At 40.1% G+C, this 23,026-nt stretch overlaps 1 protein-coding gene across 1 annotated transcript in view; it reads right to left on the bottom strand.

Annotated features, from left to right (window-relative positions):
* Positions 1-22,511, bottom strand: part of CDYL2 (chromodomain Y like 2) — a 61,477-nt gene extending 38,966 nt beyond the window's left edge. Inside the window, exon 1 of the mRNA XM_034073151.1 lies at positions 22,400-22,511. Coding sequence (XP_033929042.1) covers positions 22,400-22,423 — 24 coding nt within the window. The 5' untranslated portion in view covers positions 22,424-22,511. The remainder of the gene's footprint in view (positions 1-22,399) is intronic.
* Between the last annotated feature and the right edge of the window lie 515 nt (positions 22,512-23,026).

Below are 23,026 nucleotides of genomic sequence, written 5' to 3'. Positions count from 1 at the left end.
CAAAGGTTTTGTTCAGTAGAATTCTTCATTTTCTTAGTTACACAAATTGAGTTAATGTAATGGCAGCATATAGGAAGGAGCCAAAAGGAAAGGGAGAGCAGAAAAAAGGAATAAAGAAACATGCTTTAGGCAACTGTAATGGCATGACGGGAACACAGACTTTTACAAGGAAGTATCCAGGATACCAGTGCAACATCACAGAAAAATGGCACATAACATTTCAAAAATTATCTGTGAAGGAGTAATTGTCAAAAAGGAAGAATAATACACTATTATCCCTCAGAAACAGCATTCAGATGAGCAAAGTCAGCAAGCCAAGTTCTGGCCTCAATTATTGCATTGGTTTTCACTACAGATTTAATTTCTGTTCAAGATCTGAATCCTGTCCAGTGTAAACCCAACTGGTTTTACTACTGGTGCCTGGAAGGAACAAGCTATCTTACAGGGAGTAGCAAATACATCTACAAAAACTGTCAGCATTGATCAGATGGATGAATTTTAAATCTGAGAGTGGAGCTAGTTAGAAATTTGCATTTAAAAAGAGGGGGCAGTGCTTTAAGCATAGGGATGAAAAGGCATGAAAAGCATATTCACTGATTTCACCTAAGAGAGTGTTTCGGAGCAATCAGATGGACTCTCTGTGAGGAAGACTGCTTACAGTGCAGATGAAAGGCACTAACACATCTGTGCTTGTACAAATGTCTGCAGTGAGTCAGACTGACTACACCACACTGCATGGCAGGCTCTGGCCACGTGCTGCCATGAAACTCCTCTGGCTATGGCAAAGTCCCCTGGGAGCTGCTATCAGAGTGATATGCTATGGAGAGGACAATCAAAGGTTATCCTCCTGCTGTCCTCAGGCCCTAGGTCTTCTTGCAAGCTGGCTTGGGCCACAGATGGTCACCATTCCTTGACCTCAGTGGGTCCTTTTTCAGCCTTGGTACTTCACAAAAGCTAAGGAAGTGTTAATTGATGAGTCTGGAGCTCCTTTAGATTGCTATTATTCCTGCTGACAGTGTTTCAGCAAAGTTTTGGCAGTACTTCCAGCTGTAAGATTACTACAGAGTGGAATCCATTATTCCTTTTGGGGAGGTCCTAGGAACACTATTGGGCTTTCTCTGGTGGAGAGCTACCGATCCTGCTATCCCGCTCAAAACTCCGGCCAGATCACTCAGAGGATTACTGGGGAGGCATGTGCTGATGGCTATCTTCTCTTTCTGTTGATGCAGATGGACCAGGGTGAGACTGTAGCTCTTATGAAGCTAAGGAACCATTTAGATATGTCTGTGCTTGAAGCAGGATTGAATATGTAAGTAGTGAATATATTACTGAGGAAATTTTCCATGTATTTGTTAGTCAGATTCCTAACTTGGTGGTTGTATTAATACCTCAGCTGCTCCTGGATGCATTTACAGCAATGATGTGGCAAAGGGCTTTGTTCCATGTGCCTCTGTAGAATGGGGTATCGCTCTTTTATAAATGTAGGGTTTCTGAGATTCATTCCCAACGTTTGTGTCACTGGGATTAGACTAGTGTGTGTTCTCTCCATGGCACTATGCCAGTCACAAACCGAAGCCCTGGAAGGATGCAGCTGTCTGCTTGTTATTAATTGAGGGTTAGTGCAGAGACCAACATACATTGGTGCTCCAACACCCATACTGTTTTCCTGATACTATATTAATGGAGCTTAAATTCACACTTCAGTATAAGAAACAGTCAGATTTACTGCTACTGAGATCTCACTTGCAAAGGGTTTATGAAAATACAAAAAGGAGTTTTAACAAATGGCTAATAAGTTGGTAGATACTCTTATGAATCTCACATCTCATTAGTCTCCCAATTCTAGTGAGCCCATGATAATCTTCTGATGTCCTTGCCATCATCCCTAGCACAAACTACACATGTAGTCAAATGGTAGAACAGATGTCCAGAGAGGCTGTGGAATATCCACCTTTCAGGATGCTCAGAACTTGACTGAGTAACCTAAGTTGGTGCTGCTTTAAGCAAGGGACTTTTCACACATCTCTGAAAGTCCCTTCCAACTGACATTATCCTAGGGTCCTATGATACATAAATTTTGTTTTCTACATTTTCTAAAAATATACTGATTCTTTATTAATTCTTTTCTACTTGGAGAAGTAGCTCCATTTGGAAAACTGAGTTCTATGCAATCTGTGGAAGCGGGTGTATGAAATACCTCAGTTAAACTGAGTTTAGGTTTACCAGGCAGCTGGAAGGGAGTTTCTCACCAGCAGCTCTGAACTTCCTTCTTTCCTTGACTTGATGTCATCAGGGTTTATTGACTTTCAGGTCATAAGGCAAGAACAATTTACTCTCTAAGCTGTACAAGGGAGACATGGGTTGGAGGGCTGGGGTCAGCCAATCACAAGCTTAAAAAAGGTTTTCTTAGTCATTAAATTAATGTTTTTTAATGCTGAGATACATTATGAAGTAATCATTCACTGTATTTTCAGTGTTTCTATGAACATGGTACAAGCAAAACAAGAACTGTGCTAAGCTGGGGTGTGAATATAAAACATGTTCCATGATAACAGCTCTGTATTTGCTCTTCATACAATATAAAGGAATTAAGGATAAGAGGGATGCTACCATTCATTTACCGTAAAGATAAGAGGAAGCCATGTTAATAAAAAACACCTGTAGTTCTTGTATCTATCCTGGTTTGTGATAAGATAATAACAGACGCACTGCAGAACTGGAGGCTTAGATGGGGCTTGGAAGTCTGAGTTTCTGTTTCCAGCCCTGCTCACTACCTGAGCTGTTCTCTTCATGTTTATGTGCCTTATCTGGAAAGAACACCCTCTGTAAAGTGATTTCAGACCTGGCGCTGAAAAGCGGAAAGGTGCATTGAAATAATTTCTTTGTACAGCAGTCTACAAAATGAAAAAGTTGATGAAGCAAATCTGTTTTGAAGCCTAAATATAAAAATAGGAAAAAAAACGCGAAGATTAACATGTGTTGTATATTTGCACTTAGTATTTATGATATGTATTGCTGCTTGTATTTAGCAGTTTTGTAGTAGATCATGCAGCATTATGTCCTGGCAAGACAAAAAGCTTTACAGCATACTTGGGAGGGGTAAGAGACTAATAACTACAGTATTTCCTTTTGATGGGAGAAAGAATCCACTTGAATTAGATGGCTCCAGAATTACATAAGGCATTTCCAATCACACTCGAACCTTTCTTTTTCTCCAAAGAGCAGTTGTGCACAAAGTAGAAAAAATAATGAAGAAATGAGCAGTAACACACAGGATTGAGTGTTATATTCCTACCACTTCAACAGAAACACTAGTATTAGTATTGCTTTTATTACACTTGCCAGCTGTAGCCTCATGAAGGAACATAAACCTCATCCTTTTGAGGTATTTTTAGGTATACTGACTAAGCTTAATGGAAGTATCTAGAATGTAACCAGCTCTGCCTTGCAGGTAAGAAGAAAGTATTTTATGTTCTGATGCTCTGAAGATTTCAGGATGCTATGCATGAGGTTAAAGTTTTTAGTTTAATTCCAAAGAAGTAAGAAACTTCAGGTGGTCATGGAAGAAGGATTTAAACAAACTGCCTTTAAATAATCAGAGAATTTCCCTAGAGAGTATGCAGCTCCCCAAGCACTATCCTGAAATATTATTTTCATAGTTACAAAGCACCATGCAAATCTATCTTACTAAATAGATACTAATTATCATTATTATTTAACAGCCAAACAGGTGGAGCTTAGAGCAGTGAGCACTTTCCTTTAATATGTAGTGTGCCATAATGTTTTACTTGTTCTTAAAATTAAATGGTCAGAATATGTTAATCACAAAATTTAGTCTACAGTGTCTTCCAGATAAGTGCTAACTATTGCTTAATGTGCCCCGAAGACAAAGATGCTAGTTTTGCAGTATAAAAATTCAGTGTTATTCTGGAAAAGACCTTGCCCTTGGCTGTTGAATGTCACATGCAGTATTCAGAATATGCACTATGCAGAACAGTGCAAATACAACACATTCAGTACCGTATGCTAAATTATCTGCCTTGTTGATTGTGCTGATGCACACAACTACAAATAGGGTAGATTTTAAAAGGCTGGTTCACACCTGTGAAATACTTTCAAAGGGAATCTGAGATATTTTATAATATGTGCAAGGGTATATGCTAGTTAGATGACAGCCACTGGAGAAAATGAACGGAATGTTATTCAGTTTCTCTCTAAATGTCTAGAAAGAGTCTTCTGAAGGTGACAGTACAGGACAATAAAGTGTATGAATCACCTGTACATCTCCTACATTTTGCTGGAATTCTTCCTTACTCAGATGAGCACTCTGAGGTGTTTAATGAATTCCTCTGATGGCCACATTACTGAAGATAATAAAAATGTCTGAAATCTTTCCACTTTCAGTTGTTTGGTGGTGTACTTTCATATCTTTAAACACTTCATAATATTATACATATTAACCATGGAGAGTCCTGTCCAAGTTAATCAATAAGCTCTTCAGTTTTGTATAAGGATCATAATTGCATTTTTTCTTCCAACACAAAAATCTATTTGGCTTCAGGTTCTTTACAGTAGGTTCTTAGGGAGGAAACAGATTTTTCCCCCACAGTTTGTACTTCAGGACTTAGGCCTTTTCCCCTGTCTCATGTCTGTCTAGCTACAGGATTCATAGGTCAGCAACATGAAATCTAATTATTTAAGTGGTTTTGGGCATGGTTCAATGAATGGAATCCTCTGATAATCTACATAAACTTCATGGACTGTGAAAACATTTACAATTCTGAAGAATCAGAGCCTGAAACTGTTCGTTATTTATAATACTATAAAGTACTGAAAACTTCTGATACATATGGGTGACATGCACTTTATTGTTCATTCACACACCAGAACTCCTCCATCAGTTGGTCACCGTAACTTTCACAAAACTACAGTTTCATCCACTATTTGAAAGAAAAAGCTGATAACATCTTGTCCATCAGATGTTCTAATAAAATGGTGAAAGAGAGCCTGCATGTTTGAGCTTGAGCTTTCTAGCAATTTAGGTGTTATATTGTCTAGTCTAAAAATAGGAAATACAGAACTATTAAAATTATACTGAATATGAATGACATATGGTACTACAAAATTTTTTCAATGTCACCAAAGTTTTCTGTTTGTGGCTTTTTGGCTTTTTTCTGACAAATGACTATTCTGGAGATATAAACTTTTGGGGATGTAGTGCCTTGTCATGCAAAAAAAAACCAACCCAAACCCTGGAATTTAACTGCAACACAATCTAGAACAAGTTTTATGCATCAAGGCACTGAAGAAGTGCTAATGCCTCTTCTGTTTAAGAGGAACCTATCTATGCTCCTTTTCAGTATGATGGCTCAGACTTGATTATTTGTCTGTCATGAGAAGACATACAGGCTCACAGATCCACAGATTTGAAGACTAGAAGGGACAGTTACATGCACTTAGCCTGTCTTGGGTTACACAGGAATGCTTTTCATACAGCAGTTCTGCACCAAGTCCCAGATTCTGGCTTAGTTGCACCACATCTATTTAAAAACCATCACATCTTAATTTGAAGTGAGTCACAGAGAGCACATATTGCTGTTAGGGAATCCTTCTCAATGCCTCAAATAAAATGCATCTCATTTCCAATTTCTGAAGGATAAACTTCCAGTCACTGTTGCCTATTGTACCTGTTAAGTAATTTAATTTTCCAAACCTTTAATCTTGTGAAGTGATTTATAGCTAACTGAACAAATGGTCTCCAAATTTCTTTAAGTTTTGTAAAATCTGGGTGCTACTGGATGGCACTGTCTAAAATTTTGTAGCTGCTTTGGAAGCCATATTCTAAATATATATCATAAGTGTTAGAGTTCATCACTTGTGTTTAAAGTTCAAATTTACATTACTTCATATAATTTAGAGGGAGAATAATTTTATGAAGTACAGAACTATAATAACTGCATTCATCAGTTCAATATAAGTCACATTCTTTGTTTTATTGCTTAGAAAAATCATGAACTTCTTAAAGAAGGTACAATTTTGACTAAAGAAAAAGGAAAACTAAATGTAAGGAAGATGTGCAGTGTTCTGTTCTGTGCCCTGGTTTATTCCTGCTATGAAAAAGTTTATTACTTATTGTCTCAAATCTGTACTCATGTGTTCAGTTATATGAAGAAAAAGAATAGATTTCCATGTGCTATACAAGATCACTGCATACAACTATATAATTACCCACATCTGTTTACAAACTGCTTTACATCTGCATAAATCTATATCTATTCTGAAACAAGACAACAATATCCCCATTTGTCTGTGAAAAATTGAAGTGCTAATTATTAATCTGAATTTATTTAGATACTGCATAACACTCCATAAGTGCAATGAAAGTTACACGTGCTGTAAAATTGTAATAATATATATTCGGAAAAAAAAAAAATTGTGTTTGGGTTTTTTAAAACCACATGCCATGAATTCAAAAGTGCTAATTAAACAAATTAAACCAGAACACTTCAGGGATGTTCTGAAAGCAGGCACATAAAGCAGTAATCAAATATATGGAAAGAGTTTATGTATCTTGAGCTTACTGGTTTGTACATTTTCTTTACCGTATCATGTCTTTTTATCCAAAGGATTAGTGTCTTTTGGATACACAGACGCCAAAATAAGAAATGAGTTGGTTTTGCTGACTTGAGAAACCATTCAATAGCACAAGTGATTCACCATAAACTGTGCTGTGGGAAATAAAGAAATAACAGCATTTTCTTCTCAACCTCAAACTTGTTAAATAGTTTGTTGAGACTATTGGGGTATGTAAAAGAACTGCTGTCACTTCACAGCAGACAGTGAACCAGAAATTACATATTTTTCTCAAATTAAATTCACAGCTAATGAATCAATTACTACTAAAACAACCCAGTTCTGCATTTCAGAGATCAGGGAACTCCACGGGGTAAATTCAGTCAGTCCTTTGCATTAGTGGCAGATGAGCTCACTGGTCCTGGGCAATCGAGTATGAGTGAAGATTTTCACTCTCTGATGAAAGTAAAGAAGCCACACTTCCCTGTCCTTCTGCAGCCCACCAGGAAGCTGTATACATTGAGATTCATTCTGAAGCCAAGTTTTCTGCGGACAACCTGTCTTAACTTTCCAGGGTTTCCTATGCATGGAGGCAGCAGAAAGAGGCAGTGGGGTGCTGGAGAGCCAGAGGTTGCAGGGCTACGGACAACTTCCCAAAGACAAGGCCAGCAACACTCAGGAAAATTCCACTACAGCAGAAAGGGAAAGGATGGGAAGAGCATGGAGCAGGGCTGGCCATGTAAGTGCCTTAGAGCCTTTGGAGTAAAACAAGAGGTTAGGGATTAGGAATGATTTGAAATCACTGTACATATCGCCTAAATTATAGTCCCTGTTGGTGAAGTGACTGACTTGTCCATATGTCACATGGCAGATCTACCACCTTCTTGAGCTATACACACACAAGAATGAGCAGCACAAATCTATCATAAGGCAGAGTACAACAGTCCTGTTGTGCGCTAGGATGCCTTAATTTTCCTGAAAAAGCCACAACATTTTGCACCATGAGCACTGTAGAAAGTTATGAGTATGTTCATGTAAGGGCCAGACACTCAAGCGCCTTTTTGTTTTAGATACCTGAAATCCTTTTCAAATGGCTTAATTAAAAATGAAGGGAAAGACAGCTTCATGGAATAGTAGAATAGAATTAATTTTTTTTCATATACATAAATTATTTTCCTGTATTTTCCTGTGACAAGAGAACCCAGCATATCAGACATTTTACTAACCATGTGAGTCAAAAGCTATAGATTTTGTTTTTGCAGAAGTCACAAAGCATTACTCCACTGATAGATTCTGGTATGTTATTTAAACAGTGCTATACTGATAGTGCACAACCAAATCTTCTTTAGCGCTGTAGTGAGTAAGGTCAACTTGGTTAGTTGAAGTTCTGTTTTTTAAATCACTTTTATAAAAATATTTAGCCCTAGGGCTTTTCATTTTCTTGATATATCTAGCATTTTTCTCATCTTTTGGTATTAAAGCACCCTGGAGTAATTTTATAAAAGTAATTTTTGTGTGTTCCAAAGTAGACTGTCCAAGAATATATAATTTGCAATACTCATCTATTAATAGAACTGGTGTAGCCAGAAAATTGGTGTGATAATACTTTTATTTTAAAATGATACCAGTTCAACACCCTCAGTAATTTTTAGGTTTTTAAGGTGAATGTTTTTTTTGCAGAGGTGGCCTGAGACTTTGCTTGCTGCCTGAGTCTTTTGTCCAGCTTATTTTTAGTCCTAACCACCATGGGAGGTAGGTGTGAGAAACAATTTCCACAATCAACCTTTAACTTTCGGGGGAGAGGGTGAGAACCCTGCTCATTTAAGACAGAGTCTATCCAGATAATGCATTTTCTTTGATGACAGTGATGATATGATGTGGGTGACTATGATGAGAAGTTGATAGCCATGATTGCAGAATTAGTAACTTAGGAGATCTCCTTCCATCCTGCTTTGCTAAAAGTGAGATAAATGGCACTGCAATGAATTTTGCCCTTTGAAAGTCAGGTCCATACTGCATATGAAACAAATCCTTGCCATTCATGTTTTACAAGAACCATACTAACATTCATAATGTTTCAGCTTTAATCATGTGATGAGTTTGGTCAACAAAAATGCCAGCTCCTTAGCTTCTGTGGGTTATTTACTTCACCAAGAAAATCAGTTTGTTTCTACATGAGCACAAACTGCAAGACTTCTGTGAACATGCTGACATGGGGCAGTGGAAGCCATGTGCAGTACAATGTCATTTAAGCTCTGTTTAGAGAAGTTTGATCAATTTGATGCTGAAACCAGCTGCTGAAGTGGGTGAGCTACTTACACAAGGGTTGCTGATGTTGCTGAATCTCGTCTAGTATAGAACTATGCAGTTTTTTAGAGCTCTACAGTGTACAAGGCTCAAAGGTCAGCCTGAAAGCACTGTGTTGCAGAACTGAGAACTCCAAAGAAACTCTCAGTCCTATATAGGATTTATTAAGCTCATTAAAATAACACCCAGTCCTAAATGAGCCACAGCTTTACTTATTCTCTGTTGTGGCTCTTGAAGCTCAGAGTGTGATTCTCTCACACAATAGCAGCAAGAAGCCACAGATCGAAAGCAGCTGCCACCATGTTTGCAAAGGGTGCTCTTAACAGTTTGCAGTTTCTGTTCCAGAAGTGCTGCAGCTACCAGTTTAACCATTCAGAGACACCTTTGAGTCAGCGGTTCAAGTAACCTTCTCAGAAATGAAGCTAAAAACTAGTCACTTCAAAAGAAGGGAAAAAACAACAAACCAAAACTGACTGTACAACAGCTCTGGTTGAGCCTCTGTCTCCCTCAGTTACATGGTATCTGCCACTGCAAAGCCCTACCACACTAGTGTATAACCAAAAGGGAAACGGAAAGGTAGGTCTTGCTATCAGTTCTCCTGTGAGATCTAAGGCTTATCACACAGTTCCTCTGCTAACCCTGAGGCTTACTTCTCAAGTACTTTCCAAATCTTAAATAAGTAATATATCAAATACTAAATATCTGTAGGCAATCCCCAGGTATCCCCTCGAAGCCTGTAAAAGCGTATGCATTTAAGTACACAGCCAAAACATACCTCTGCGATTCTCAGTACTAAACAACTTCCTCAGCACCTAACCCTGTACTTTGAAAGATCAACTGCCATTACACTACAGCTTTTGATTTCCAGAGAAGCTTGTGATCTTGGAATGGCTGCCTCTTGGTGGTAAGAGGAACAACAGCAACTGGACATGAAGAAAGATGTTGAGGGAAAGTTCTGTTAGAGCCATTTTGAGCTGCACAAACCCCTAGAATTAATAAGCAAATCTAGAAATTTTACAGAACTGTTCTGTTAAGGCAGAAATTATTTCAGCTACCTAAGGAACTCTGCCTTGTGCATAAAACAGCATTAAAGAATCTTGTTCTGATTTGTCAACTGCACTTTGCCCACATATAGACTGTAGAAAATCAAGCAGTGCATACTCTAAGGTACAACAGCAATGCAGATTGCCTAGGCAAAATAAAACAGTCCTTTACACAGCTGATCAGTAAGGCTTTTTTTACCCCTGTATACTAAGTAGGCTACAAGAGCAGCAGTTAATAGCAGGGGAGGCAAGCTGTACAAATAGAATGTCCAGTTCACATTATAAGATTTGCCTTTGTCTTCTAAACAGGTTGTCAATGGTACTTGCTGTAAGTGGATGAAGCATAAAAAATAAGAGCAGCACTGTTGAAGAATGATTGAAATCACAGCCCACAGCAGCTTGTAAGTAAGTGGTAACCATGTCAGAAAGCCAAATCGTATGATGGTCAAACAATGCAGGCACAAGATCTGGCATCCTTTGTGGTGCACAAGACAAAGCTGATGTTACCCAAACGGAGCAAATAGTAGTCTTCTATTCATTCTTCTTGAGCTTTTCTGAGGTAGCAAGAACACCAGTTTACGTAAAATCATGAAATACAACAGGCAGTCCATGGTAGGGCCATGCTGTTCTGAGATGAACATGCATTCTTAGTGTAACAAAAGGTTGATGAGAAAAATAATCCAAAGCTTCTGATGTGTATAATGAAAAACGAAGGGTGTCTTCCACAGAGCTTGGAATTGTTATCTTGATATGACTGATAAATGCCATACAGCATATTGTTTACTTAGGCTTTAGTCAGCAGGGAGAGATGACCAGGCTACCTTGGCACTGCTGAGTAAGTCTGTAAACTGATGCAAGCGCAAGTGTATGTGAGTGCATGGGAAAGGCAGCTGAAGTCATTTGTGGCTGGTGAGAAGGCTGTGGGGAAGATGGCACAAGGGCAATAGATGAGTCTTCTTGCAATGGCCTCTGAAATGGTCCTTGGGGAAAAAGGATGCAGGAGGAGCAGAGCACCCTGATACTCCTTAGCTGCTGCCAGCCTACCTGCTGTGTAGTTTGATGGTTAATACCTCAGCCTCTCTGAAAGTACCAACATGACGGCATTATGTACAAAATGCTTCAGCAGGTCCTAAGCACAGGAAAGTTAGAGATGGAGCTTATCCAAATCAACTGAGCTCTGAAAGCATTGCTCAGCCCTATGATGCTAAACAGCTATGCTCTGAAAGACCCTAATTCCCACAGTTAACTGACAATTGCCATTCTTGACACCAAGAGGCAAATAAAATGTAGTCGTGAGAAGGCCATAAAAGCTGGTGTGGGCCTCACCCTTTTTATTAAGAAACATAAAAGAGTTTCTGTGGGTGTAAAGTAAAATAGCCACTATTTCCACTGTATATGTAAAAATATATTATCAAATACATCTTTCTCTGATGTTCAGTTGCATCGTGTATTATCAGTGCACAGATGATTAGAGCTTCTACTGTACATAAGGCATCATCAAGCCATTAAGGTAAGTAATAAGAACATTCAGTGTTACTAGATTTTGCAGCCTGCATTGCCTATTTCTTATTTAATTGCCTGCCTATCTACAGACAGAAAAACAGCCACTTTGCATTTCCACTGTAAAAACTAAAAAGAAAGAAAGTAAAAAAAAAAATAATTCTCCTTCTCCACTGCTGAAGAGCCAAAGCTGATACCCATGGTTTCTTTCAGCTTCCTGTTACTTTTATCACTGTTTCCATACTAAGGTGTATTTTGCTGACTATACAAATATTGTATTTTCTTAGGTATTAATCATCAGCATTTAATAATATCAGGTATATAATAGTGACTACTTGGTACAACATTGTCAAGTTTCTCATCATCTCTACCACCTCCTTTTCTGACTGTTACAGCACACTGGTTCTAACATTTCAGCACAGAAGAAAATGACTACACAAGAGTGGAAGATTTTCACATTTTTGGGTTGTAAAACGCTTGAGTTTGTGCACCCACTCTATTACAGTCTGACTTTCAGTTACTGCAGTTGAATAGTGAAGTTTTAATGCCCCTCAGTAGCTTGCATATATTCCTTCAAGAACTTCCAGGTTATTTCCCCTGGATTTATATGAAGGCATTTTATTACACAAATGAGGTATTCCATACAATTCCACAGTACTTAATTAGGGATGCACAAAGTCTCCTTCCTTCTCCCTGTATGATTTCTATGCTTTTGTCATATTCTTATCTAATTTGAAGGTATACTGTTAGACGATACCATTGTTGACCCTAAAAGGTTGATGCATCCTCTGTTTAGGTAGAACTAAGTTCAATCATAGAATCATTGAATCATAGAATAGTTAGGGTTGGAAAGGACCTCAAGATCATCTAGTTCCAACCCCCTGCCATGGGCAGGGACACCTCACACTAAACCATATCACCCAAGGCTTTGTCCAACCTGGTCTTGAACACTGTCAGGGATGGAGCATTCACAACCTCCCTGGGCAACCTATTCCAGTACCTCACCACTCTTACAGTAAATAACTTCTTCCTTATATCCAATCTAAACCTCCCCAGTTTAATTTTTAACTTAAACTCTTGTCATCAAAGAGGTCTTCTCATGCTGTGTCATCCTGAATTCATGCATTCATGTTTGCACGGTAGTCCACTATTCCACACTCATATTAATGACCAAAAGACTTTGTGATGAACATCTTTGCAGTCTAAGAGTCTCCAAATCCATTCAGGAGCCCAGTAAGCATTACTGTGCATTTTCTTTCCATGTGAACTACATTTAGCAGCAATTCCCCAGCACCTTTCCTGTCAGATTTCCTGTACTAAACCACCTAAAACCTATCTTAAAAACAGTTCTGAAAGACAAATTCATCAGGTGTACTAATGTGATAATGGGATTTTATATTTTGCAAAACAGTCCCTTCTCCAAAACGGGAAATGATTTAATGGTTTAAAAAATATTACTAGAGGAAATTTCAACTGCTTACCATTTAAAGGGAAGTCTATTAGCACAGCCAAGAAAATTTTACAAAGCGGTCTTTAAAAAATGCTATGTAATGTCACACTTTATTTTGGAATCTCTCTCGTCTTACTAAGATTAATATACAAGCAATGCTCTCTTCTTCATAGAGATATCAGAGAACAGTTTACAATACCACTGCTCAATGCAGTGACTGTGAAGTGATGTCAAAAAAACAATTCTGTCTGTGTGAAGGAAGTTGACAAGTTGAGCTGGCCAGTTAGAAATGAGACTGTTTATTTTTCAGGGTATTGGTAATCACCAGTTCTGGAAAAACAAATGCCACAACAGCAATCTGAGGGGGCTGTTAAGTTAGTGTCTTTTTAACGAATATTCAGGTAAGGCCTTTAAAGATTTATAACTGTGTTCTGTACAGCATTAAGAAAGCCTACGAAGACATCAAAAAATGTAAATACAGGTAAGTTGTGGATAAATCCTTTTAGATGCTGAAATGCTTTTCTCATAGGAGTAGGAGAAAGCTCATATTGTTAATTAGAAACATTGCATAAATATAACTTTCTAGTAACACTGACTCAATCATTTGCCTCATTCCATGCATTAACTCAGTTTTCCAGATTATCTTTATCCCCTTTACCCCATGTATTAACAAGAGCTACAGTGATGAGCCAAAACTTTGTTTTTATTATGCATGTTTGATTCAATTCAACTTCATCACTTCCTCCTCTCCTGGTTGCTTCTACCACCTGTGACATCCTGTTAGCAGTCTAGCCTGGGAAGTCTCTAAAAACCATGTTTTCTGTGCTGGAAACTGAACCCAGTACTCTAATTTGTCCTTTAGTTGCAAGGATACTAAATGCCAATGACTAGCAATCAGAATACCAGAATACAACTTGTAAGGCAAGTATGTTTGTGATCTCTGCAGGCCTTATCAACATCTTAGTCAATACCTATGTTTGTTTAATAACTCGAGTAAGTACAAAACTAAGAACTGCCATACAAGGTCAGACTGAAAGCCCATTTAGCTCAACATGTATATTCTAATAGAAATTAGTACTGAATGCTTAGGAAATGGCATCTGTAGAAGGGGTGTTGCCCTTGCTGTACTCTCCTGGGTCCTGGGGATTTGCACCTCAAAGATTCCTTTTGTGCTTAAAGGGATCTAACCTCCAAGAAGTTCATTCACCGTTCTTTGAAACCCTATATAGTTCTGGCTTCCACAACATCTCATGGCAGTAAGTTCCAAGATTTCAACAGTGCAAAGAAGTGCTTCCTTTGTCTCAGTTATGTGTCTAGTAACTTCATTTGCTGCATATCTTTTCTCATGCAATGAGAAATAGTATTCATCACTGAATTAACTGATCATCCCCATTTGTCTTTTTCATAGCATTCATATGTCTCTTGATCACTTCTTCTGGAGCCAGGAGGCTGTCCTAAGGTGTTTTTTCACTGACAGCCATTCCATACTGTGCAAGACCCTGTTGTCTCTTCTCTGCATTACTTCTAGCACTGTGTTCTCCTTGAGGTGGGTGCAGTACTACAAATGTGGAACCACAACAGTGTTCCCCGGTGACATGAAGATGATAATCTTTCTGTTTCATTTTCAATTCCTTCTTCAATAACACACAAAAATCTGTTTGCCTAGGGTTTACCTCCATTACACAGTAGTTAGGTCCCATGGACCAGACACCCCTTAGGAGCTGGAACATCTTCTGGCTTAGCTGCATCTGAAGGGAATGTGGTTACTGCTCTCCACGACAGTTCTGTGATGCAAACAGAGGTGTGGTATACGTCCATAACAGGGAGATTCACTTCAAAAGCAGGCACCTGATCCAAATACTAATGTGGACACACCCAAAAACTTTCCACAGTGATTCCAAAATCTCTCCTTCTTCAGGGCTCATTGTTATGCATGTATAGTCAGGATTATTTTTCCTTTATCTGCTTGCATTTATAAACACTGATTTTCAGCTGCTGTCATCCAGCTCTTCATTGTCAACCTTTCTCTTGACAATGCTAACAATAATCCTAAAGTTATCAGCAGTAAGTGTAATTATTTTCAGATAATTAATGATTCTGCTGTACAGCACAAGTCCCAGCACTGATGTTTGGAAACTCTCATCACACTCTCCCTTCATTTCTTCCTTTCTGTGAACCAGCTAGTCTAAGAGCTGACCAGTCCTTCTGGACCACAGCTTTGGTTCATTAGCAGCTGCTCCTGTGGGATACAAGAAGGGTTTTTGGAACTCCATTTACACCAGCCAGAGCTATTCTCATCCAGATACTAAGAGTTCTGTGAGATGTGCCTCTCCTCTAAAAATTAATGTTAACTCTTCTCCAAATCCAGACATATTCACATTTATCTACTGATTCTATTTCTATTTATAGGTACTACTAATTTGCATGCCATAGAGCTCAGACTTAGGGGTATGTAGTCCCTTGTATCCCTTCTTAATCCACTGGGTGCTGATCAGCACACGTAAGTGCTTACATTATTCTAAGATGATTTAACATAAACCTCACAAAATCTAACTAAATGCAGTGAAGTGCCTTATGGAGAAAAATACCCTCCTTGTTCCTGTTTTGTCTCTCTGATTGAATGGGCTGCAAGTTTTGTGGGTTGTCTGTGAGAAATCTAGCAAAGCCCAAGCAGGGCAACTGCTATTTTCAAGGAAGAGTGTCCTTTCGACGTATGTTTTCAAGGCTGTTCTTGTTTTAGTGTTTTGTTGTAGTCTACTGTATCATGCTGCTACCCTTTACAATTTTGAGAGTGTCAACCTATTTCCCCTTCTTTGGTGAGCCACCAAGAATAGTAACATTTTCTTACACAGGTCAATCATACCAACTTCTTGTGAAAGCTTCTAGAGACCTATTAGATTGGCAACAACATTTTATGTTATGACTCATAATGAGGTAGTATTGAAATTCTTTCAGAATCTGCATTTTCTTTGTGTGACAGAAGAAATCAGATTGAAGGGGATTCCCCTTCAGCTTTACAAGATTACCAGTCTAAAGTTTTGATAATAAACACAGAATGCGACACCGTTATTCAAACAGGCAAGAAGAATGACTTTCCTGTCATCAAACCAAAATATTCTTATTTGCATGAATATAAAGCAAGACAGCATTAACATATCCCAGTACTAGTTGCCCTACATTCCAAATATTTCACTTTAAACTGTTTGACCCATTATATTGTTCTAATAGTTTTAAGAGGAAACAGTTAACTATTTAATTAATCTGTGTCCAGATGCCACTGTCATAAAATGCACTGCAAATATTGTCTGAAAAATATATGGGTACAGAGGAACAACACTGATGAAAATGTACAGAGCCAAGAAACTGTAGTACTGCTGAAAGTCAAACGAATGGACAAAGAAATGATGGACAACATAGCTAGCCATCGCAATTACTCCTTTGATTTAAAAAAAAATAAAAAATTAGCTGATTTCTTTCAATATTAGACCACATTTAGATTTTGCTATTATTTGAACTCTCATCTCTTTTAACTGTCACAAAAAATTACTGAACAATGAGATTATTGCTGGATTTTAATTTTGAATCAGCCCAAAGTAAAGCACTACATTTGTCATTCAGAAAGTGTTACAAATATTCTTGTCATTTTAATCTTTGGACAGGTATGAACACTTGAACCCGGGCAACAAAAGGAAGCATGGTCAGCTCAGTTTCTTTGGCAGTGAGAAAGTCTTCACTGCAAATGTTTAGGCTTTCTAGAGTGGTACAGAGTGTGTTTTCACTAGCCATTCCAAGTAGAAGTATGCTTATGACATGTATTTGGAGATAAATTACAATTGATTCAGATATAACACTTCATCAGGATTGTAAAAGAACTGTAACATGCATAAGAAATCAACTGGTTTTCAGTACCCCAAAATATGCCCAGCAGTTTAGAGTGTAATGAGGAAGCTGGAATCGTGGTAACAGAATGACGTTGTAGGTAAACAAGACAGTCATTATGTGCATTGTAATGTTCCATATGCGGCTCAACACTGGAATTTCTTAGTAAGATAATGAATATTGCCAGAGTTATCCAATTACGCTTTTGAAACTCGCTCAGGATCTTTAATTTAGGCAATTTCAAGACTCAGGCACAGGAGACTCAGGTTAACTCTTTGTTATTAGCTTTATATCTCAATTTAACCTATTCTCCAGATAATTGTGCAGTTTACTATTCTTCTTGCCCAGAACACTGCAAATCACACCAAAATTGGAATATAGTCCTAAAAACTTTCATCAGGCAACAAGATTTCTGGATTTCTGCTGACTGAGAGTAACACTGCTCATGGGTTACTGCCTTTTGAGGATAGTTGTCTACTAAATACGGATTTTGATAACAGATCAATGACAACAAATAGATAAGACAGATGATTTTTTGAAACAGCTGCTAGTAAAGCTTTTCCACTAAAAGAACACTAAGGTGTTTATTACAGATGACCAAGTGCTTAGTGGGTGGGAACAAGCCTGGTAGTATTGAAATCGGCACCACAGCCATACCTTGCCATTCTACAGAAGCAAGTGCTTGACTCTGTTCAATATTCCTCAGATCCTACTTCAACAGCAGACTGTTTTCTGCTTCTGAAATCAGTCTTGCTCCTTAACCATAGAACCGTTAAAGCAATACAGGTTAATTTAACCTGAAAAATAATACCATTTACTTAAATATACCATCTTGCCAGTTACCTCTGTCTTAGAAGATACACGGGTGCAATATTTCAAAAATAGATTTCTGCTTTCCAGTTCAATAAGCAGGTGTAAGTATGTATCTTTCCTAAAACGTGGCTCCATTGACAGACAGGCAAGATGGAAAGTCACAATGCTCAACAACTTGCATTTCCTCCTTTTGTGAAACAGGATTTCTTTCCTAAACTCTGCACCTGCAAATCAAACCTAGCTCAGTTGTGTTCTCTCTCACCTATGTGTTTCCACATGTAGCAGGGATTCAGCAGGCCAAAAAGCGCCCTTATTATCTTCAAGTTTTGACTTTGCTGGTACCTGAGTGCAGGTACAAAAGGGAGATGTCGGAACTCATCTGGAAATACACTGTCTTCCTAGTCGATCACATGAGCCAAAATAAACCACAGCTTGTTCTTACACAGCTGCATAAACAGACTAAGATTTAATTGGAACCTGTCACTATGGTGGGCAAGGCTTCCATCCATGGGCTTGTATCATTTCAGTGAGAAGATGCCACTTTTTAAAACATTACTTTTCATCAAAGAGCAACACTTCAACGCAAAAACTGCTGAGTTTTAAAGACTGATTTTATTATTGTGATCCAGAAATACACAAGACATTCCCTTTCGCAGATTTAGTTATAATCTGTAGATTACTTACCTAACGTGGTGCAATATAATCTGACCCAATGTTAAAATAAGACTTAAATTTCAACATCATCGTCCCTGAATGTCTAATTGTGTTCATTGTATGTAAACCCCCAAAATGTTGAAGAAAAGCATCAGTTTCATGAGCACCACTTTGTTATTGATAATGGATTCAGATATTCATCAGTAAAGTGGAGTTTTATTGCAGTAAATGGGATGCTCTGCTCTACGAAAACCAGTTAGATACACTGTTCATATGGATTTTTTTCTCCTTTCCAAAGCCATCTCTTAACTTTTAATACCAGAGTGCTTGTGAGAGAACTACTTGGGTTCAGGTAACATGAGAATTAAATTACACACAGAAAATACAAATATTACTTCAAATTACTGACAACAACTTTAATGTGAATCAACAAACTTGGTATTTATAAGTAAATATATTACCCTTTCTATTTGTTAACAAAATGAACGAGGATTTCCTATCACTGCATCCAACAATGTATTTGAATTATAAATCAAATCAGCAGGACTGCCTTCCTGAAGGCCACTGTGTTAGTCCCAAAAGGCCGTTTTGTCAATCCCTTATTTTCAGTTTGTTATTTCTAAGGAATATGCACCACAGTTCTTTAATATTTAACAGGTTACCTCTTATGAGAAAAATTTCATGACTCTCTCACCCACTCAGAAAAGCTTGAAGTCATAAGCACAAGGAAGTTAAGCAAAGCCAAACTAGTATTTTCTATTGCCTGAAAATTACACTAAAATATATACAGCATTCCTTACTGTTAAGGAAAAAAAACCTCACTGCTTAAAAATAAAGCTTCAAAACTAACACCTACCTTCTATCACATAATGGAAGCAATTATCTTTGGATGTAAAGTTTCTTGGTTCTAATACACATATCTAGAACTGACTACCAGTAAACACACAGAATTCACAATGGGTGTTCTTTGCTTCTAGAATAAATTGCTACCTGTTTCACAGCCCTAAAAGAAATACAATTGGAGGCTTTTCAGATTGTTAGAAGCCATTTCTAACTAGAAAAAGGCACTCAGTAAACCAAACACTGAGTTTGGTATTTTCTCTGAGATCTTATTTTGCTTCAATGTAAAGATACAAGTTGAATTTAAGTTTAAAAGGCTGAAAGGCCTTTTAAAATTACACAGCAGAAGATAAATGAACTGACAGGATAAATATGCACATCAATTTCCAAAACTTAAAATGTTATGCTTTTCTTTTTGAGTGTCACCAAAGCAGGGTAAGTTAGTATAGGTAATACACACTGCACTTTTTAATGTTCTTTACCATGGCTCCTAGATCACATCTGGCTTTAACAAAATAATTTTGCAGTACTAAATACTCCAAATTGCAGAGCTAATTATTGTCTTATTTGCTGAAGTTCAGTAAGAATCCTTGAAGAACTTGGATATTACTAATGGAGTTGAAGGGCAGTTGAAGGGGAGTGTAGTACACCTTTGGAATGCCACTGTAAGTCCCAAATTATTTATTTATACCAACAGCCCCAAACTATTTGTAGTACACCAACAGACACAAATTATTTCAAGCTAAAATCATGGAACTGTTTAATGGTCATCCTGCCATCCATATCATGTTTTACTTCTTTCAAGAGGAGAGAAAAGAGAGATATATCCAAGCAAGCATGCAAGGTATCAGCTCTGAAGGCACAACACACTTTATCTCATGTACTAACTGGTGTGGGACATAACACCCACCTGGAAGAGCTTCTTTCTACCAAGTCCCTTTCATGCAGTTGGTTTTCTGGGATGGAAAGGAGCAGGGAGGCAAAGCTGAGTTATTTTTTAAATGAAGCTACTACCATCTACACACTTGCCACCTATTACACATACAAACTCTTCAGCTTTCTAGATATTTCTTCTGTCCTCTGTCATCAAGAATGTCACAGTGTAAATGCAAACCGTAGATCGATTGATAAGCAAAGCCTTGCACAAGCCTCTTCCCACAAGTCCAATATGTAGATGTAGATTTTACACCATGACCAGCTGGTCAGGAAAGTCATATTCCAAAAACCTCACACAACAAGAAATGAATAGCCATACCTCTTCCACTTACCTGTCCTGGCGGATACAATCCTTCTGTATTATACAATGATAAGCAAAAGTAGTTCAAATGGAGTAACAAAGAAAGGAAGTGTGATTCAGGGGCTTTGAACTACAGCACTAAAAGTTCATATTCATCCATTCAAATGCCTGCAGTGTCTGGGCCTAAAAACTGACTGCAAAGAGGGTTGAATGAATGCTTTCCCACAGAAAGCCTACAAGCCAAGTTACTACTTGAGTAGTGTCACTTGCATACCATGCAGTAGTGCACACAATGGACAGCCCACATCCAAGTGTCAAACACCCACTGTCTTAAAATAACAAGGATCATAAAAAAGCAGAATTTTTTAATGATTAGGAAGAGTAAACCAGCATGGCTACCATTAGCCTGAGAGGTACTAGTTTTTCTTCTTTCTAGAACTAATCACAACCTCTAAAGAAAACTTCGTCAATACCAGTTGAAGATCCTCTACACAAAACTATATAGTTAACATTTCTGGGTTAAAATTGTTCTTCACAGAGCTCCCACCAGCTATTGCGAAGTCACAACAGCAATACAGCTGACATATAATATCTTTAAAATGCAAAGCAGTATGACAGATACTGCAAAATGGTGGGGAGAAGGTCAATGACATATTCAAATCATCACATACTTCGGATAATTTAGCACCACGCAGGAAAGTGGAAGCACTGTTTAAAGTAACTGTGTGTCCCACAAAGCAAAATACAGTCCTAACAGAGCAATATCACTGCTTAACTATGACCTTTGTTAAAGACTTTGAAATACCGTGACAAAGTAATCACTGTCTATGAGAAATCTGCCAGATCCTCTACTTCTTGCACTTAAGACCCTACAACTTATCATCAAATGGAGACTAAATCCAGCCATGTCCAACCAACTGCAGCAGCAGTTCCACACCCAAGCACACCCTGATGGCTGAGCAGTGCCTAACCCTTGGCACACAGTTCCAACCACACGGGGATAGTTTCTGTTCTAGCCCTCAAACTGTGTGCTCCGGATGACCACACCACGAACGGCTGTTTCTGCAGGAACCATGGAGCCTGAGGAGGTGCTCCACATCGACAGCCGTTGGATGTCCAGTCATATTTGGGCTTTTCACATGGTAGACTTCCACCCGGGTTTCACTTAAGCTTCCACTTACTAGAGCTGTATATTTAAACACCAGGGTCTTCTGTCTTATTTTTAATCTCTACTTTCTCCTTTCTCTTCTCTGGCACGGCAAGAGCGGCTTGACTTGTTCCCAGTTTGGCATGAGAACTGGGTGCCCGAGGTCAAAATTCGGCTGTCTCACGACTGTCTACCAGCTCCTTCTCCAACCCCTTCCTCCGAATGGACCCCGATGCGCCGCCGCGCTCCCCGCGGGGCACCGCACGCCGGGCTGCGGGGGGCCGGCACCGGCCCCACCTCACACTCCGGGGCCGCCCGGCCGCACCGCAGCGGGGCCCCCACCAAACTTTGCCGCCCGGCGCAGCGCGGTGCTGTGCGAAGTGGTGCTGGGGGCCCGGCCCGGCCGCCGCCCCCGCCGCCCCCCCGGGCTGGAGGTGAAGCAACCTGGCGCCGGCTCCTGCACTTTGCACAGCGGGCGCAGAGCCGCCTCCATCCCTGCGCCTCCCGGCAGCGCTAAGGCGCATTTTTTCGCACTAATCTGCACATTCAGCACGTCCAGAGCGCCTATGACTTTACCTGGACTTTCTCCACTCTCCGGGCTCATCACACTGCGATCGCCTCCCCATCCTACCGCTAACTCTCGCTCTCCTTCACTCCTTCCTCCTTCTCTCTTGCAAGGCCTGCTAAGATCAAGCCCGATGGAAAGTACAGAGAGAAAGAAAAAAGAGAGAGGCAGAGCGAAGGGAGGGCAGCCGCTCCATCCCTCCCTCCCCCCCACCCGGCGAACACGCCAGCCCTTTTACCCCCCACCCCAGCCCTTCCCTCGGCGATTTCCTCCGCTCTTCGGCAACTAGAAGGGCTCGGAGCAGCGGCTCCCAGCCGCGGCACCGCTGCCCTCCGCGCCGCCCGGCCGGCGCCCCCCCCCGCCGCCCGCCAGCCCCGCTGTCCCCCGCTACCTCGTAAAGGTCCCCTGAAGCCATGCTGGGTTGCGGGACTGGGCTCCTCCGCGCCGTCTCCCTCTCTCCACCTCTCCCGCTCCCCCACTCGCTCTGTTGAGTAAACTGTGTTTTGCAGAATGACAGGCTTCGGGGCTGGCTGTGCGCAGAATCAGAGGCGAGCAGAGGCAGAGGCAGGCGGCGGGGCTGGCGTAACCAGCAGCTCGGGCGCACAGCGCCGGGAGCCGCGTCTTCCCCGCGGCACCGGGGCCTGTGCTGCCCCCCCTCCCCACCACACACACCCTCCCCGCCGACACCCTCACCGCCTTCCCCGGTGGGAGAGGGGGGGACACGCGGCGGGGACCTGGATCGGGACGGGTACCCCCTCGCCCTCTGGCAAGGAAAGTCCCGGGGCCGCTCGGAGGGCGGCCTCCTTCCACGCCCCGCTCCGAGCCGGGAGCGCTTCAAACTCTTTCCGCGGCCAAAATGCATAAATAAAGAATTGATAATAAAAATAATACAAATTAAAGGGGGGCGGAGGAAAGGCGCGGCAGCGAGGGCCGCGCCGCCCGCCCAAGGTCACCACAGGGAGAGGCGAGCGCGGGGCCCGCTCCCCGGCGTCGGGCGGCCCAGCCGGCCACCTTCCCG

Source organism: Melopsittacus undulatus, chromosome Z, assembly GCF_012275295.1.
Source record: "Melopsittacus undulatus isolate bMelUnd1 chromosome Z, bMelUnd1.mat.Z, whole genome shotgun sequence".
NCBI lineage: Eukaryota > Metazoa > Chordata > Aves > Psittaciformes > Psittaculidae > Melopsittacus > Melopsittacus undulatus.
Note: the sequence above shows the minus strand (reverse complement) of the source record. Positions and strands in the feature narration are given on the sequence as shown.